The 17,910-nt window shown below is 40.2% G+C and overlaps 1 protein-coding gene across 1 annotated transcript in view; it reads right to left on the bottom strand.

The window, feature by feature from the left end:
* Positions 1-17,910, bottom strand: part of PTPN11 (protein tyrosine phosphatase non-receptor type 11) — an 89,479-nt gene that overhangs the window by 41,179 nt on the left and 30,390 nt on the right. The window contains exons 3-6 of the mRNA XM_058531456.1: positions 16,389-16,583; positions 14,511-14,703; positions 11,295-11,411; positions 9,733-9,846 (exon numbers count right to left, since the gene is read on the bottom strand). Of these exons, the coding sequence (XP_058387439.1) occupies positions 9,733-9,846; positions 11,295-11,411; positions 14,511-14,703; positions 16,389-16,583 (619 nt within the window). The remainder of the gene's footprint in view (positions 1-9,732; positions 9,847-11,294; positions 11,412-14,510; positions 14,704-16,388; positions 16,584-17,910) is intronic.

Raw genomic sequence — 17,910 nt, 5'->3', positions numbered from 1 at the left:
GTCAACGTGGCAGGGCTTAGTCACCAAGGGGAAGATTTCCAATAGAGATCACTAGCAAGAATTATTATTCGAGACACAGCTTTGGGGTGTAGTTAAAGTCTTGTTTCCATAAAACCTAACCATCTCAAAGCAGAATTTATAGCTCCCCTGAGCAGGATGTAATCACTTTAAAGAAATCAAACTGGACTGTGGGTTTGAAGACAGACACTGGCTTCTCCTGGAGACACGCTGGTTGGCAGAGCTGCCGGCAGAATTCAGGAGAGTTGTGTAGCTGTCAGTGAGGTGACTGCAATGCCCATGCACGCTGAAAACAGCTTCAGACTACAACAGAGAAGAGAGGTCTGTGTAACAGGAGGAGGCTGAGTTTAAAAAAAATAACAAATTACTAAGGAAAACAAGCTTTAAAGTTCTGGGAAAAAATAACCCCAGTTAATAAGGTGGCATGTGGGCTTTTTGTGTATGTGTTGTGGTTTCCTTTTAAATCAGAAACAAAAGGTTCAAAACTAATATCTTCCTGAAATTCATCACTGCAACTCTGATTTAGCTCCTCTTCGGCAAGTGTGTACAGGGATCTCAAAGACTAAAATGTACATTCACCAAGCCTCAAACAGGGGACTCCAAATGAAAACTGTATGAGAATAAAGAGGAACACCTCAAAACAAAGCCTGGAACATTCCTCCATACTTTTTAAGCATCAGAAAGCTGTTCTCTGTTGAATATACGCGAAGGGTCTGAATCCAACGCAACCCTCTCTCAACACTCAATACAAATACCTATTTTGTGCCCACTGTGTGCCAGGTTCTCTGCTGCATACTGGGGCTACAGTAAACAAAACAGGACTACCCATCTTTGTGGGGCCCATGGACCAATTTTCTTAGCTGATACACACACAGCAGACATAAAATAGCAGGACCAAAGTGTCTCTCTTTATTTGTTCACATCAGTTTCACTTGAGCACAACCTCTCTTTATTCCAACAGACCTAGTAATGTTATCTGCTTCTATAGATTCAGAGTACAGGAGACAAACATGAAACCAATAACCACACAAATTATTCATGAATTCCAAGGATTATAAAGGAAAGAATTCACTGCTATGTGCACACACAACAGGAAGAACCAATCTAGGCATGGGGACAGGGGTCAAGGAAGGTTTCCCTGAGAAAATGACCCTGAGGCTGGGAACTGAATACTGAAGACATGTTAGCAAGAAGAAGTACGAAGGAAGAGCGTTCTAGTACACTCCCACCCATAACATCATAGAATTAGTCAAAGAATCATATTCGCATTAGATGTCTAATAGGCAGTTCAAACTTTAACATGTCCAAAATAAAAGTTGATCACTTGCCCCAAAACCCATTCCTGCCAGTCTTCCCCACCTAAATAAATGGTAACACCATCCTACCAATTGCTCAAGCCAAAAACTTTCATCTTATTCTTGCCTCACCTTTGTCTTACCACATAATCTGTTAACTCTACCTTCAAATACTGACAATTCTACCCTCAAAATCTCTCAAGACGGGGCCAGCCTGGTGGCATAGTCATTAAGTTCAGTGTGCTACACTTCAGTGACTCGGGGTTCACAGGTTCAGATCCTGGGCGTAGATCTACTCACCGCTCATCAAGCCATGCTGTGGCAGTGTCCTACATACAAAACAGAGGAAGACTGCCACGGATGGTAGCTCACGGCTAGTCTTCCTCAAGCAAAAAGAGGATGATTGGCAACAGATGTTAGCTCAGGGCCAATCTTCCTCACCAAAAAAAAAAAAAGAAAGAAAGAAAGAAAGAAAAAATATCTCGAGAACCCAACTACCTCCCCTGCTGCTGCCCTGGTCCAAGCCACCATCATTTCTCTCCTCAGACTACTGCAACTTGCCCTCTTGCTGGTCTCCCATCTTCTATCCTCCCCCTTGTAGACCATCCTCTGGCCCACTCCTCTCCACCAGCACTGGCCTGTTGGCTGATCACGCGACACATGAAGTGCATTCCCCTTCAGGGCCTTGGCACTTGCTGTTCCCTTTGCCTGAAATGTTCCTCCTGAGCTTATCTGCATGGCTTGTTCCCTTATTTCCTTCAGGTCTCTGTTCAAATGCCACCTTGTCTGAGAGGCCTGTGTAAAATGGTAACGCCCCCATCAGCCTATCCTTTTTACCTTAACCTACTTTATTTTCTCCATAGCACTTATCCCCATCTCATGTATTGAATATTCCCTTGTTTCTTTGTTTACTGTCTGTCTCTCCTAATTGACTACAGGATCCATGAGGATAAAGACTTTGATTTGTTTCTGCTACATCCCCAGAACCTAGAACAGAGCCCAGCATAGAGTCTGTACTTAATAAATATTTGCTGAATGAATGAACGAATCACTGCTGCCACCAGCGTCTACCGTTCGTGGTAGATATTTTTGGGGTATCTGCCCAAGTCCCTACAGTCCTCATCTGTGAGAACTATTTTTCCCCAATCAGGGTGGTCTGTGCAGACACATTTGTTCTATGTGATCATGTCCTTGGACCAGAGATGGATGGCATCTGAGCCAATGAGAATCTCTGAGACTTTGGTACAAAGACTGAAAGTTTCAATATCTAAAAGGGGCTAGAAGTAAGGTTTGTAAGTCCAGAAGTAGAGAAATCTGCTGAAGGAAAAGAAGGATGAAGCAGGTGTGAGGAGAGCAGGGATACTGGATACAGAGTGGGCAGCAAGATGGAGGAGGAGGGTGAAGGAAAAGAGTAGGGGTCGAAGGACTGTCAGCAGCAAGATTTCCATCCTCAACTTGGGTCCTGCAGTCAGATGCAGTGTGCAGGCTCAGCCCACAGTGCCCCCTGGCAGCTCAGGCCTAGAGGACTCAAAGGGAGGGGCAGGCACAGGGAGAAGGCAAATACCCTGTCAATGCAGCCATGCAATACGCATCTCACCGTGATGCACAAGGGCTGATTCAGGTTTCAGGTAACTTGCACATCACAGGCACAAAACAACAGGATCGTAACCTGCCTTTTCATTTATTTAGCATCAGTCTCATTCAAGTAGAACTTTACGTCATTTCAACAAATCTAGAAATATTATTCACCTCTTTATATTCACAAACAGAGACATGCAGGAGACACAAGATGCTTACACAGATCAGAAATGGGCAATCTCTAGGAAAGATCAGAGGCTTGGGTTTGCAATGTCTTGATCATACAACATATCCTAGAAGAAAATCATCAACCTGAATTTATTTCAGGAGCAAAGAACCAAAGAGCTTCACAAGAGACTTTGTATTTTAAGATGAGTCAAAAGAAAAAGTAATTTATAAGTGTCTCCTGGGGAAACATACCTGCAAAGACATGTAGAATTTTACAGACAACCAGGAATCCGGGATACAAACAAAACATAGGTGTCAGTTACATTACCAATGGCACTGCAGTTTAGAGCTTTGGTTCATTTTAAAGACCATCAGAGCACACTGTGAGAAGAAACTGATCCCAAATTTATCACATCCAGGAAACAGCTAAGGTACAATCACTACAATAATAACGCCCTGCTGCTGTGGATCAAACTTTAGTTTCAAAGGATTTAGATTATAATGAGTTCTTGCCTCCATGTATCTAATTTTTCCTAAAATGGTTTGTTCTGTTCTCAGCCTTATTTCCCTGGCTCCAACCTTAAAGGGCAAGCTTTTAAAATTGACTGGATTTGAGAAGCAGGTACATAAGAGATCTACAAAGCAGGCCATCAGCCATTTAGATCTAGCTTCAGTTTAAATAAAACGTTAACGCCCTGATTTAGCTCATAACAATTTATCACCTCAGCCTGACCAGTACGAAGAACTTGTAGGGTACAGATGTGATCTTGTTTTTTTCCATTTCCCCTGAAAGCCAACTCAAATTTTCCCCCTTTTTGCTGTATAAAAGACGACCTGAATTTGAGATGGCTCAGAGTAAAACCATCAGGTCAGCATTTAAAATCAACCCTCTTTTTCCATGGCCAGCAAGTCAGGCTAGGAGTTCCTTCTTTTATTTATTTTTTTGTGAGGAAGATTGGCCCCTGAGCTAACATCTGTTGCCAATCTTCATCTTTTTGCTGAGGAAGATTAGCCCTGAGCTAACATCTGTGCTGATCTTTCTCTATTTTGTATGTGGGACGCCTGTCACAGCATGGCTCGATGAGCAGCACATAGGTGCCTGGGATCCGAACCTGCGAACCCTGGGCCACCGAAGCAGAACATGAGAACTTAACCATTACGCCACCTAGGGGTTCCTTCTAAGTTCACATCTTGACCCCACCAATAGGATCATGAAAAACACCCCCACTATAACAAGCTCTTCAGAAAGTTTGACTTTGTTTCCCTAAGCATTGCCCTAAGTGAACTTAGTGTTAAAGAAGCTACCACTGCAGATTCCCACCTCACTGGTGTAATTTTTTTTTAAAGTTCATAGTCACTTTAAAGGAAAAGTGGTCTATACAAATGATCACCTCAGCTACCATTTCAAAAGGATTAGGGGGCGGCCCAGTGGCACAGCGGTTAAGTGCGTGCGCTCTGCTCCGGCGGTCTGGGGTTTGCAGGTTCGGATCCCGAGCGCGCACCAACATACTGCTTGTCAAGCCATGCTGTGGTGGCATCCCATATAAAGTAGAGGAAGATGAGCACAGATGTTAGCCCACGGCCAATCTTCCTCAGCAAAAAAAGAGGAGGACTGTAATCAGATGTTAGCTCAGGGCTGATCTTCCTCACACACACACACACAAAAAAAGGAAGTGTGACATTAAAATGGGTCTAGATTACAAAATAGCTCACTATTTCTTTGTGTGTGTGTGTGTGTGTGTGTGTGTGTATGTGTGTGTGTGTGAGGAAGATCAGCCCTGAGCTAACATCCATGCTAATCCTCCTCTTTTTGCTGAGGAAGACCAGCCCTGACCAAACATCTATTGCCAATCCTCCTCCTTTTTTTCCCCAAAGCCCTAGTAGATAGTTGTATGTCGGTAGTTGCACATCCTTCTAGTTGCTGTATGTGGGACGTGGCCTCAGTGTGGCCAGAGAAGCGGTGCGTGGGTACACGCCCAGGATCTGAACCCGGGCCGCCAGTAGCGGAGTGCGTGCACTTAACCGCTAAGCCACGGGGCCGGCGCTCACTATTTCTTATATTTACCAAAACAGTTCGACACCTTTCAATTTTAATTAAAAACAGTATTTTGCAGACTTAAAATATACTAACCAAAATCATGTACAATATATAATAAAAAATTAAAAATGAGTAACAACTATCATTTTTTTAACACAGAACATTAAAAAAATGTTAATATAGGGGCCAGCCCCGTGGCTTAGCGGTTAAGTGCGCACACTCCGCTACTGGCAGCCCAGGTTCAGATCCCGGGCGCACACTCATGCACCGCTTGTCCAGCCATGCTGAGGCAGCGTCCCACATACAGCAACTAGAAGGATGTGCAACTATGACATACAACTATCTACTGGGGCTTTGGGGAGAAAAAGGGGAAAAAAAGGAGGAGGATTGGCAATAGATGTTAGCTCAGGGCTGGTCTTTCTCAGCAAAAAGAGGAGGATTGGCATGGATGTTAGCTCAGGGCTGATCTTCCTCACCAAAAAAAAAAAAGTTAATATTAACAACAGTTAGCAACCATAGAAAAAGATGTGTGCACAAGGCTATTCATTGTATCCTCTTTGTAATACATTTGGAAACTATCCAAATGCCCATCAATAGGTTGAATAAACTACAGTACTTCCACACAATGGTGTACTATGCAGTAAAAATGAATGAAGGCTATCTCTAGATACTACTACGGAATGATCTCCAGGATAGTGAAAAAAGCAAAGTGGGAAAAAAGTGTGTAAAGTTATGCTACTATTTATCCAAGAAAGAATGGGATAGGAAAATATGTATTTGCTTATACTTTTTAAAATGTAATGATAAACCACAACTTTTTAAAAAATGGCTATAAATATCCGGAGGAAAAGACAGGGAGAGAAAGTATACTTCTTTGAATATACTTTTTAGCTTTGACTAGACTCAAAAGCAATATGTTATGTAATTATAAAATTTTATAGAAATTTCTAAAATTCAAACATAAAATGAAACAAATAACCTAACTGTATATCCACTTAGTGTATAACCACACAGAAAGGGACTATTACAAATGAGTTCAGTAGTGGAAGTCTTATTATTCTGAGACTATGCAATGTGGGATAAAGCAAATAAGTAATCACATTATGGCTTCAAGAAGTGGGATTTCTGACACAGGAGAAAGGAGATACAGGGATAAGATCAATGAGGTTAGTAAAAACCCTGAAGTCCTGAATTTGAACTCATAGATTATTTCAAGAAAATAATTTTTTCTAGCTCCATCCATTGAGAAGGCAATAACCAACCTAGTAGCAAAGAGCACCTCTGGCTCCCAGACTATAGTCTCTAAGTACCACTTCCCACAAAAGGAAGGAAGAGAAGGAAGGAAGAAAGGGAGGAAAACAAGAGAGAAGGAGAGAAGCCAACTCACTCCTTGGATGAATGACTGATTCCAGTTCTGACATGGGAAATGTATTATCCTGTAACAACTTATCACACCAAAAAATAAGAAATCTAGCAAAAACTATTCGAGTTGTATAAGGATTAGAAGCCAACTTGCAGAGGCTCCCACTGACCAAAGCGAAAATATCTGAGCAACAAAAACGATAATAAATGCCACAGATAGAAGCACACCAAATGTGTCACAAATCCATGAGTATATATTGATACAAAAAAAAAAAAAAACACTGGGGAGAATGCTATTTTGAAAACTGCTTAGTAAAAAGGAAAGAATCAAGCATTTATCCTGCCTTGGTGATGAAAAGCTTATCTTTATAGAAATATTCCCTCTAATAAATGAAGAAGGAATGATAAAGTTAGAATATCATGATCTTACACCCCTTACGAATTAATGGATTGAGGCAATAATTATCAGTGGCTGCTAAGAAAATAAAAAGAGAAACAACAGCACATAAGTACCTCCTAATGCACCCAGCAAAATCCAGACCATAAGTAACTCTCAAGACAAAAAACCTGCTTTCTCTAATAACAAAAACAAAAACAAAGAGGGTCCTAAGGCCTGAATGTTTGTGTCCTTCAAAATTTATATGTTGAAATCGTAATGCCCAACGTGATGGTATTAGGAGGTGGGGCCTTTGGGAGGTGATTAGGTCATAAGGATGAAGTTCTCGTGAATAGGATTAGTGCCCTATAAAAGAGACCCCAGAGAGCTCCCTCACCCCTTCCACCATGTGAAGATACAATGAGAAGTCTGGGACCTGGAAGAGGGCCCTCACCCGACCACGGTGGCACCCCAATCTCAGACTTCCAGCCTCCAGAACTGTAAAAAATAAATTTCTGTTTTTTATAAGCTATCCAGTCTGTGGTATTCTGTTACAGCAGCCTGAACGACCTAAGACAGAGGGAGAGGGAGAAGGAAAGAGAGAGGAAGGAAGAGAGAGGATGGAAGGGGAGTCAAAATATCAAAAGAAATTTAAGACTTTTAAAAGAGAGATACACATGGAGCATATCTGAATAATGATACCACAAACAATTTTTTTAAATTATAAGACAACTGCCATAATCTGAACAATGACTGGATATTTGATGAATTTCTATCTTGTTTTAGATGTGGTAGTTGTATTCTGGTTAATTTTTTAAGGATTTCATAAATATTAAAATATTTATGAATAAAATAATATGATGTCTGGGGTAACTGATGAAGCTGATACTAGTCCATGGGGGTTCCTTATACAAATCTATTTTATATACATTCAAAACTTTTTCATAGTCAAATGGGAAAAAGCACTTCTCAATTCAAACAAACTGCAAATATGTGTGTGCGTGGATATGGCAACTGGGAAAATGTGAAGAGTGACTGATAGGTGTTAATATTAAAGAATTATTGTTAATCATTTTAAGTGTGATAATGATATTTTGGTTATAATTTTTCATTTTTTTTAAAAGCTTCACTTTTTTTTTTTTTTTTCCCCCAAAGCCCCAGTAGATAGTTGTATGTCATAGCTGCACATCCTTTTAGTTGCTGTATGTGGGACGCAGCCTCAGCATGGCTGGAGAAGCAGTGCGTCAGTGTGCGCCCGGGCTGCGAACCCTGCCCGCCAGTAGCGGAGCGCTCGCACTTAACCGCTAAGCCACGGGGCCGGCCCCTTGGTTGTAATTTTTCAAATGAACGAGTTACAGATGAAATGACATCTGGATTTGCTTCAAGATAAGCCAGGGCTGGGGAGTGAGTGAGATGTAGTTCAAAAAGACTGGCCACATATTAACAACTGTTAATGCTGGGTGATAGGTATATTGCCATGATTATACTACTATCTTAGCTTTTGTATATATCTGAAATTTTGCATAATAAAAAGCTTTGAAAAATAGTTTTTTCATTCAAATTTTGATGTAAGGTTTCTAAAACTTCTGTACTTACCCATGTTACCTCAGGAGGCTTTATGAAGATTAAAAGAAATGAAGTGAATGTAATTAAATGAATGTTGAAATGCTGCCTTGTATTATCTAGGCCAGTGGGACAGAATGAAGAGAACACCGAGCTTGAGATTTAAAAATTCTGACGTGTTTATCATCACTTTTTCGTTGATGCTTTTCCTCACTGTCTTTGGTCTCTCAACTGCAAGCTCCTTAAAGACAGAAACCCTTTCTATCTTGTTCACCATGGTGTCCTCAGGGACTAACTCAATGCCTGGGATGAAAGAATTTCAAGTTCTTGTTCAGCAATGTTGAGCAAGGACTGTGAATGTTCTATTCTGTACCCAATGCCACAATTCAATCAATACTTGTGGTATAGGTTGGACAATTTACTTAACCTCCCTGAGCCTCCGGCTCCTCATCTGTAAAATGGAAATAATATCTATCTATCTAATCTAGTCGATGTGACATACTGTGGTTAAAAAGACCTCATGTGGCCATTCATTCATTCACTCCACAAATATTTGTAAATTCTAAAGTCCTATAAAAAGTATGGAATAATCATTCCCATAAACAGAGTAGTAATAATAAAATGACACAAATATTAGCTAAATGTAAATACTCATCAACAAATATTTATGGAGTTTCTGCTGTGTACCAGGCACTGGGCTACAAGCTACGGATAACTACGAAGGTAAATATGGCAGAATCTTTGTTTTTGAGGATGTTTTCTGTCAAACGGATGAAAAGAGAGAGAATGAGATTACAATATAAATTCATAAGTGACATACCAGAGTGCAACAGGAATACAGCACATTCCAACTGGAGACATTCTCCTACCCAAGTTGGTTTCAGGAAAGAAATCAGTTCACTTAACTTCCCAAAGTTATAAATTTCAACCTCCAAATTAAAACCACCACGAGATATTTCTGCTTTATTTACTTACTCACTGCAATAAGGCTATAGATTCCTTCTAAAGACCCCAGCCAATACTGGAAATCTTCCAAAGGTTTTAGATACTTTTGTTTTTTTGGGTTTTTGTCAGCGGTCCGAACCAAAAGAGTTAAATGGAACTACTGGCTCATCCATTTAATATTAATTGCCAACTCCCTTCTCCCAGAACACAATGCCCTTCTATTTCAAAGAAGCCCCCTCAGCAATTTGTTCCATGTCAATCAACAGCCAAATTAAGAAAGGACGCAGATTCAAGTCTTTCAGATCTAATTCCAAAGACAAGACCAACTTCTCTTCCATTAAAAACAGGACTTAATAACTCATGTAAAAAAATTTTTTTTAATAACTTACCTCAAATTCTTCCCAAAAGCCTTGTTTGACTTTATCTGTGGTCTCAGCCAATTTGCTCAGTTCTCGAACTCGGCTTTCTATTTCCGCAGCGTTGATACGAGTCGTGTTGAGGGGCTAATCAAATTCAGCAGTTGGTGTGAAATGAAGAAAGTATTACAGGAAACAGTGTTAACACACACACAAAAAAAAAGACTCCTATGTTGGTATTTATAAAGGCAAGAACAGGAAGTTCACAGGACATAGTAACTCACAATAAAGTCTTCAAATACAGTTTCACTTTCTTTTCTATTCTGTCAGAAAATATATCTTTCTTCAATCTCCACACATACTTTACTCTGCTGATATAAATTTGAACCTGTTTTTCTTTATAAATTGACCACAACATTATTTAGAGAGATGATATAATTTGCCACTAAGTAATAATAAAAGCAAACTTTGAAATAGCAATAACTCCAAAGTGAATAAGAGGGATCACCTAGGGCCGGCCCTGTGGCTTAGCGGTTAAGTGCACACACTCCACTAATGGCGGCCCGGGTTCAGATCCTGGGTGCACACCAATGCACCGCTTCTACAGTCATGCTGAGGCCACGTCCCACATACAGCAACTAGAAGGATGTGCAACTATGACATACAACTATCTATTGGGGCTTTGGGGCAAAAAAAAAAGGAGGAGGATTGGCAATAGATGTTAGCTCAGAGCCGGTCTTCCTCAGCAAAAAAAAAAAAGAGGAGGATTAGTATGGATGTTAGCTCAGGGCTGATCTTCCTCACACACAAAAAAAGAGTGATCAACTAAAGGTAACCAAAGGCTGATCTATGGTGAAAACTTGCTTTAAACACTCTATAAGGGGCTGGCCCTGTGGCTTAGCGGTTAAGTGTGCGCGCTCCGCTGCTGGCGGCCCGGGTTCGGATCCCGGGCGCACACCGACGCACCGCTTCTCCGGCCATGCTGAGGCCGTGTCCCACATACAGCAACTACAAGGATGTGCAGCTATGACATACAACTATCTACTGGGGCTTTGGGGGGGAAAAAAACTCTATAAGGCCTTTTAGAGATACATATGGAGATAATCATGGAAATGATGTAATTTCTGGAATTTGTTTCCAAATACCACAAGAGTAGAGTAATAAACAAAACAATATTTGATGAGTTGATCATAACTGAAGCTGGGTGATGGGTACATGGAGGTTCATGATACTATTCTATTTCTATATATTTAGAATATTCTATATTAGGATTTTTTTTTTTTTTTTTTTTTTTTTTTTGGTGAGAAAGGTTAGCCCTAAGCCAACATCCATTGCCAATCCTCCTCTTTTTGCTGAGGAAGATTGGCCCTGGGCTAACACCCGTGCCCATCCTCCTCTATTTTATATGTGGGACGCCTGCCACAGCATGGCTCAGTAAGCAGTGCGTAGGTCCGTGCCTAGGATCCAAACCTGCGAACTCCAGGCCACTAAAGCAGAGCACACGAACTTAACTGCTGCACCACAGGGCCAGCCCCTATATTAGGATTTTTTTAACTCTCGAAGAAGATGGAGCTTTAGCTTTCCAATGTGCTCACCTGCTTGAGTTGTAATACTGTGCCCAGTGTTTCTACCATGGGATTCTTCTTGTAATGCTCCACAAGATCTGTCAAAGAATCAAACCGTTCTCCTCCACCAACATCATATTTCAATTCCTTTCAAAGAAAAAAAAAATTACGTTTATGACCTTTATGTTAAGTTACTGTTTTTCGCAACTGAAGTACAAAGACTAACTCTCCCTCAGTAATGGAAAGATCAAACAGCTGTAGGAGCACAAAGGAAGGAAGCAACAAAGATGATGAAAACGGAGAGGCTGACCGAATGTCAAAGAGTTCACTGTGAGGTGTGAGAAGCTCTAAAAAAGTATCCAACATTAACTAGGGCACAAAAAAGTTTCTCCTTCATAAGTTCACTAAATAGCTGAAATAATGAAAAACAGTATTCTTTACTATTTACTTATACTCCAGGCTAAGTGACTATACATAACAAGGCTGCCGAATAGAAGGTAAATAACTATTTCTTTCTGAAAAACAACAAACCCCAAGGCGGTGAGGCAGCACTGAAGCCCAATATACACACTCTTACTTTCATTTCTAATGAAAATTTAAACGGGAAATCATAAACAGAGACCAGGAAATTTTTTCTGACAAGGAGATCAGAATAGTCTATTTAGGGCCGGCTCCGTGGCTTAGCGGTTAAGTGCGCACGCTCCGCTACTGGCAGCCTGGGTTCGGATCCCGGGCGCACACTGACACACCACTTCTCCGGCCACGCTGAGGCTGCGTCCCACATACAGCAACTAGAAGGATGTGCAGCTATGACATACAACTACCTACTGGGGCTTTGGGGAGAAAAAGGGAAAAAAAGGAGGAGGCTTGGCAATAGATGTTAGCTCAGGGCCGGTCTTCCTCAGCAAAAAGAGGAGGATTGGCATGGATGTTAGCTTAGGACTGATCTTCCTCACAAAAAAAATAATAAATAAAAAAAATAAAACTGGGGAGGAGGGGGAGAAGCACTTTCAGAATGACAGAGCAAGGACATCTGAAAATCTGCTCTTCCAGAAAAGTAACAAGAAAATTGGCAAAAATTATCATCAACTTTTTCAGAATTCTGAAAACTAACCAAGAACTTTCAACAGTTCAAGGAGCATTATGCAAGAAAAATGATTGCATCTTGAAGATTCAATCTGTGCAGAACAAACTGTGGCCTTGTAACTTGCCTTATTCCCACCCGTCCTCCCCAGCTTCTTGGTAGCCTTGAAAACCAACAGCCTCGTAACCACAGTGGCTATGAAAACAAGCAATCTAGCACAACCAGAGGGCACAGAATGGATCTGGAGCTCACTCAAGGGACCTATCCCAAGAGAATTATCACTATTTGGCCTGTTTAGCAGCTCCTTGGAAAAGGCCTGTTTTCAGAGCTTGTCTTTATTTAACTGACTTAGAGCTCACTCAGCCCTGTCTTCAGGGCATCTGCTAAAAACAATCAGCAGCAATTGTTTAATATCACGGCTGTTAAAGCAGCAATACCACTTAGGGCAAATAAGAGACTAACCAAAAACCTAAAAGGAAAATCTAGGCAACATCCATCGGGGGCTCTGAAAACCTCCAAATATTCTTGAGAATCTAGAAGGCCACGTGTATGTGCAGGGCTGTGTGGAGTCCAGAAAAGATCCAAGAAGGCCCTAATCTTCACCTCTAGCTGACCTTGAGGTTCTGTGCAAGCAGGAAGTGAAGGCTAAGTCAGAGTTTTAAGCTGCCAGAGTGCTGAAGGCGTGCCCCAACACACACACACAGAGCCCCCCAGGCAAAGGCTGGCGGACTTAATGGTTCAAGGCATTTAAGGAAATCTCTGTTCAATCATTAACTGACCACTAAGCTAAACAAGCAAAACTTCAGTAGGCGTACATGACAAAGAATACAAGAAAGTCACAAAACACACACACAGCAACAATAAAAAGTAGCAACAACAAACCCAGGGAAAGGAAGGCATCTGATTTCCAGAGTTCCCACATTATATTATTTAAAATGTCTAGTTTCCAGCAAAAAATCATGAGACGCAAAGAAACAGGAAAGTTATGGCCCATACACGGAGGTGGGGAGCACTCAATAGAAACTATCCTTGAGAAAGCCCAGACAGACTTTAAATCAGCTAGTATAAATATATTCGAAAAATTAAAGGAAACTATATTTTACAAATTTAAATAAAACATGGGCATGATATCTCATCAAACAGAGAATATCACAAAAACTTGTACACAAATGTTCACAGCAGCATTATTCATAATAGCCACAATGTCCATCAATTTTTTAATGGATAAACAAAATGTGGTATATCCACATAATGGAATATTTGACAACAAAGAGTTTACTGATACATCCTATAACATGGATAAACTTTGCAAACAGAATGCTAAGTAACAGAAGCCAGACACAAAAGGACACATATTACATGATTCCCTCTATATGAGACATCCAAAATAGGCAAATCCATAGAAACAAAAAGTAGATTAGTGGTTACTAAGAGCTGAGGAGAGGGGAAAAAAAATAGGGACTGACTGGTAATGGACACAGGGTTTCTTTTTGGGGTGACGAAAATGTTCTGGAATTAATGTTGGAGGTTGCATAATTTGTAAATATACTAAAAACCACTGAATTGTCCACTTTTAGGGTGAATTGTATGGTGTGTGAATTATATTTCAATAAAGCTTTTTTTAAAAATTTTATTAACTGAAGCAATAAGTGAATAGACAGTTACTATTTAGGAAATTACATCAAAACAAAGTTTGATGTAGTTGACCAAGAATCAACCTCCTTGGTCCAGTCACCATATTAAAATCAAGAAATAGTGAGTTCAATCATCCCAGCCTTAATGCAGGAACTCTGTGATATGAAGGCAAATGCAGTCACAGGCTAGATTGTGACAACCTGAAGGAGGAGCCAAGGCCATCCTTTTAGAAATTGAGACTGAGGCCGACTCTAGCTGCAATCAAGCATGACCAGACTAGATCCTGCAGGGCAGAAGGTGATGCACCGAGGCACGACTTAATCTGCTAGACAGAGACTGGAAATAAATAATTTAATGAAGTTCTGAAATGATGAAACACAATAAACAATGTACTAAAAGTGCAGAAGCCCTTGACTAAACCAGCAAAGAAAATCTGACTTTGGAAGTGATGGTGTGTATCTTTTCCCAGCAGAAAAATCACCCCAAGACGACATTCTGCCAGACCTATCACTCAATTGGGGCTTTACCTGACAGCGGATCATGACATGGGTCACTTTAGACTTGCCGTCATTGCTCTCTCCTTTGTCATCACCAGTTCGGACAGAGAGAACAAAATCTCCAGGGTGGCTTTGGCTCTCTCGCACAAGGAAGCTGCCGTGTTTTCCTTTCTCAGTTAATAATTTCTCTGCTTCTTTCCCAGAGAGGTGTCCATGAAACCACCTAAAATTTTTTAAAATGAAAATGAATTGAGTTCTGCCATGGGTTCACAATATTCTTTCATGAAACTACTATATTTAGTCAGCTCTCCTAAACACAATTAAAAACAGACACTTTCCTCCAAGACATTGATCAATCCCACATAAGATAGAACTTGCATCTCAAAAAGGCAGAAAAAATGATAAAGATGTCAAGAATGACCACTAAACTTCTTAAATGAGCCCACAGGCACCTGGAGACAAAGGTCCTCAGTCTTTCCTATTTTCTTTTACATTTTCCATTTTTAAAAATGAAATTTGTCATTTCTCCATTGCTCAACTCTAAAAGGACCAACTATTTAATCACAACCATTTAAAGAAGTTACAATAGAAAGTCATGGTAGAGACAGAGAATCCTTTGAATGTTTGCCCTTGCTTTGGCATGTGAACACCACATAAAAAAGGATTTTCATTATAAATTAATTCCAGCATTCCAAATTTTTCCATATTTCCAACCTATACTTCAACAGCCTTCAAGGTTGCTGTCAACATCTTTGGACTGTATACTGGGTTATCATTTCAAACTTTAATGCACAAAAGACTTGAGTGAGCGATTTTGCTAAAAATGTGAATTCCCATGCCTTCCAACCAGAGATATCAATACACTAAGTCTGACTGGGGCCCAGCAATCTGCATTTTTAACCAGCACACCAGAGTCCTGATGAAGGCCATCCAAGGACAGACTTGGAGACCACACTGCTCCAAGTTACTATAGAAAACATCTTAACATAGTCATATTTATAATATTAATGGCTTTAGGATCTTGGTAAGAAAGCAAGCACTACCGTGGCAGATAATGTTAACGGCTCATCACTAAAGGAATATACTCCAAGTTATTTTTCATCCACCCTCAACTCAACAGAGTAAAATTCAGAAATAAACTGCACCAAGTTGGCTGACAACTTTTTGCTTGAGGCTATAGTGGTGGCTGGAGAAACAAATTATCAGCATATAATTGCATTGACATGAAGGTGCAAATTGAAGAAACCTACCTGAAGATCCAAAATATACTAACCTGATTAAGAGACCCTGAATTTATACTGAGTCAGAGAGGAGACTGGGAATGCAGAAAACCAATAAAATCAATACAAATAAGTCAAGCCCCAGCTTTCGTCAGCTTAGTTCCAACGTGGGGGACAGAATCTCTGAAGTAATACAATTCCCTTTAAGCAAGGGCATTCTCACACATTTGTGGATATAACATAGAAGAACTGATGAAAAATCTGACCCTCTGAGTTCTCTGCTTTTCCACTTCTGAGCCTAAACTGACATCTGTTGGTGGCACTGCTGAATAACTGGTCGGAAGCTAGTAAGCTAGTACAGGGAACTGCAGCTATTCTGGTGTCTCCAATTATCATTTGTTTTCCTCTCGCAACTCTCAAAGATTATCAGCTGACGTTCAATAATCTTAAAATTACTACACGTACCAAGAATATACAGGAATAGTCTGAGACTCCTGTAGAATAAGTGTAATAAACACTGATTGAAGCTTTTGCAAGAAAAGGGCACTCTGAGAATAATCTGATCCTATTATTCTTACTTTAGTAAAACTTTTACAGCGTGAGAAACAGATACAAGCCAAACCCCCGTAATGCACTCACATAACATCTGTGGCACGAGACACTCTGCAGTTACTAAAGTGTCACTGACCTTTCAGAGGTAGGATCTGCACAGTTCAGAGGATATTTGAGCTCAATAACATCTCCATTCTTCTCTTTTAATTGCCCATGATGTTCCATGTAATACTGGACCAGCTCAGCCAAAGTGGCAAACTTCTCCCCTCCATACAAGTCATAGTAATCCCCAGTGTTCTGAATCTTGATGTGGGTGACAGCTCCATTTCTTCTACAATAGTCCATTAGAAAGGGGAGGGGAAAAAAAACAAATAAAGAGCTACACTGGTAAAAATGGATCTCATATTCAGGATCAGATTTCACCTAAATATTAAAACAACCCAAGGAATGAGTTTTCACTTCTCCTGTAACAAACAGAATGAGTGAAATAAGCAGAGTCAACCATTTCAACACAAAGGGCTCTGTTTATTAGTTTCCTTTCCTTGTACGACTTCTATTTTGAAAGTCTCACCCGTCAGATTGCATATATTGACAATTTTTCTCATCATTAATTAATCAAAACACACAAAGTTAGACATAGAAAAAATCCACTCCTAAGTATTTTTTTTTTTGGGACCCAGCATTTATCCCTCTGACATTTCTTCATGCCACCTTGTCACTCCAGCCTGTTGAGATCCTTCTGGATCCTTTTTTTTTTTTTTAAAGATTTATTTTATTTTATTTTATTTTATTTATTTTTTCCCCCAAAGCCCCAGTAGATAGTTGTATGTCATAGCTGCACATCCTTCTAGTTGCTGTATGTGGGACGCGGCCTCAGCACGGCCCGAGGAGCGATGCGTCGGTGCGCACCCGGGATCCGAACCCGGGCCGCCAGCAGCGGAGCGCGTGCACTTAACCGCTAAGCCACGGGGCCGGCCCCACTCCTAAGTATTTTGCCCAAAAGAAATGAAACTGTTTGGCTACCAAAAGACTTGTACAAAAACATTCATTGCAGCCTTATTTGTATTGGAAATAAATTGAAAACTCAAATATTTATCACCAAAATGGATAAATATAGTTGCATACTCATACAATGGAATAACACAGAGCAATAAAAAAAAAAGAACCACTGATACATACAACAACATTGATGAATCTCAAAAACATTATGTTAGGAGAAAGAAGCCAGACACAAAAGAATATATATTGCATGACTTCATTTATATGAAATTGTAGAACAAGCAAAACTAGTCTATGGGGATAGAAATGAGAATAGTGTTTGCCTCGTAGAGGGAGGGAGATTGGAAAGGAGCACAAAAGAACTTTCTAGGGCGATGGAAATGCTCTATATTTTGACTGGGGGGTTGGTTACATGAATAAATATATTTGTCAAAATTCATCTCACTGTTCATCTAAGATACTATATGCAACTGTTTCTTAAAAAATCATTTTAAAGACACATATAATAGAGTTTCCGGCATGAGACAGCTAGTATGTTATCCAACTGAGTTGACATAACACTGACCAAAAGCTTCTAAAACTTGGTATTTAAGTTAGCATAGGCAGCCTGACTATGATTTCCATTTGGTTTTCTGAACTACTACATACACCTCAAGGAT

The sequence above is a fragment of the Diceros bicornis genome, chromosome 35, assembly GCF_020826845.1.
Source record: "Diceros bicornis minor isolate mBicDic1 chromosome 35, mDicBic1.mat.cur, whole genome shotgun sequence".
In the NCBI taxonomy this organism is placed as follows: Eukaryota; Metazoa; Chordata; class Mammalia; order Perissodactyla; family Rhinocerotidae; genus Diceros; species Diceros bicornis.
Note: the sequence above shows the minus strand (reverse complement) of the source record. Positions and strands in the feature narration are given on the sequence as shown.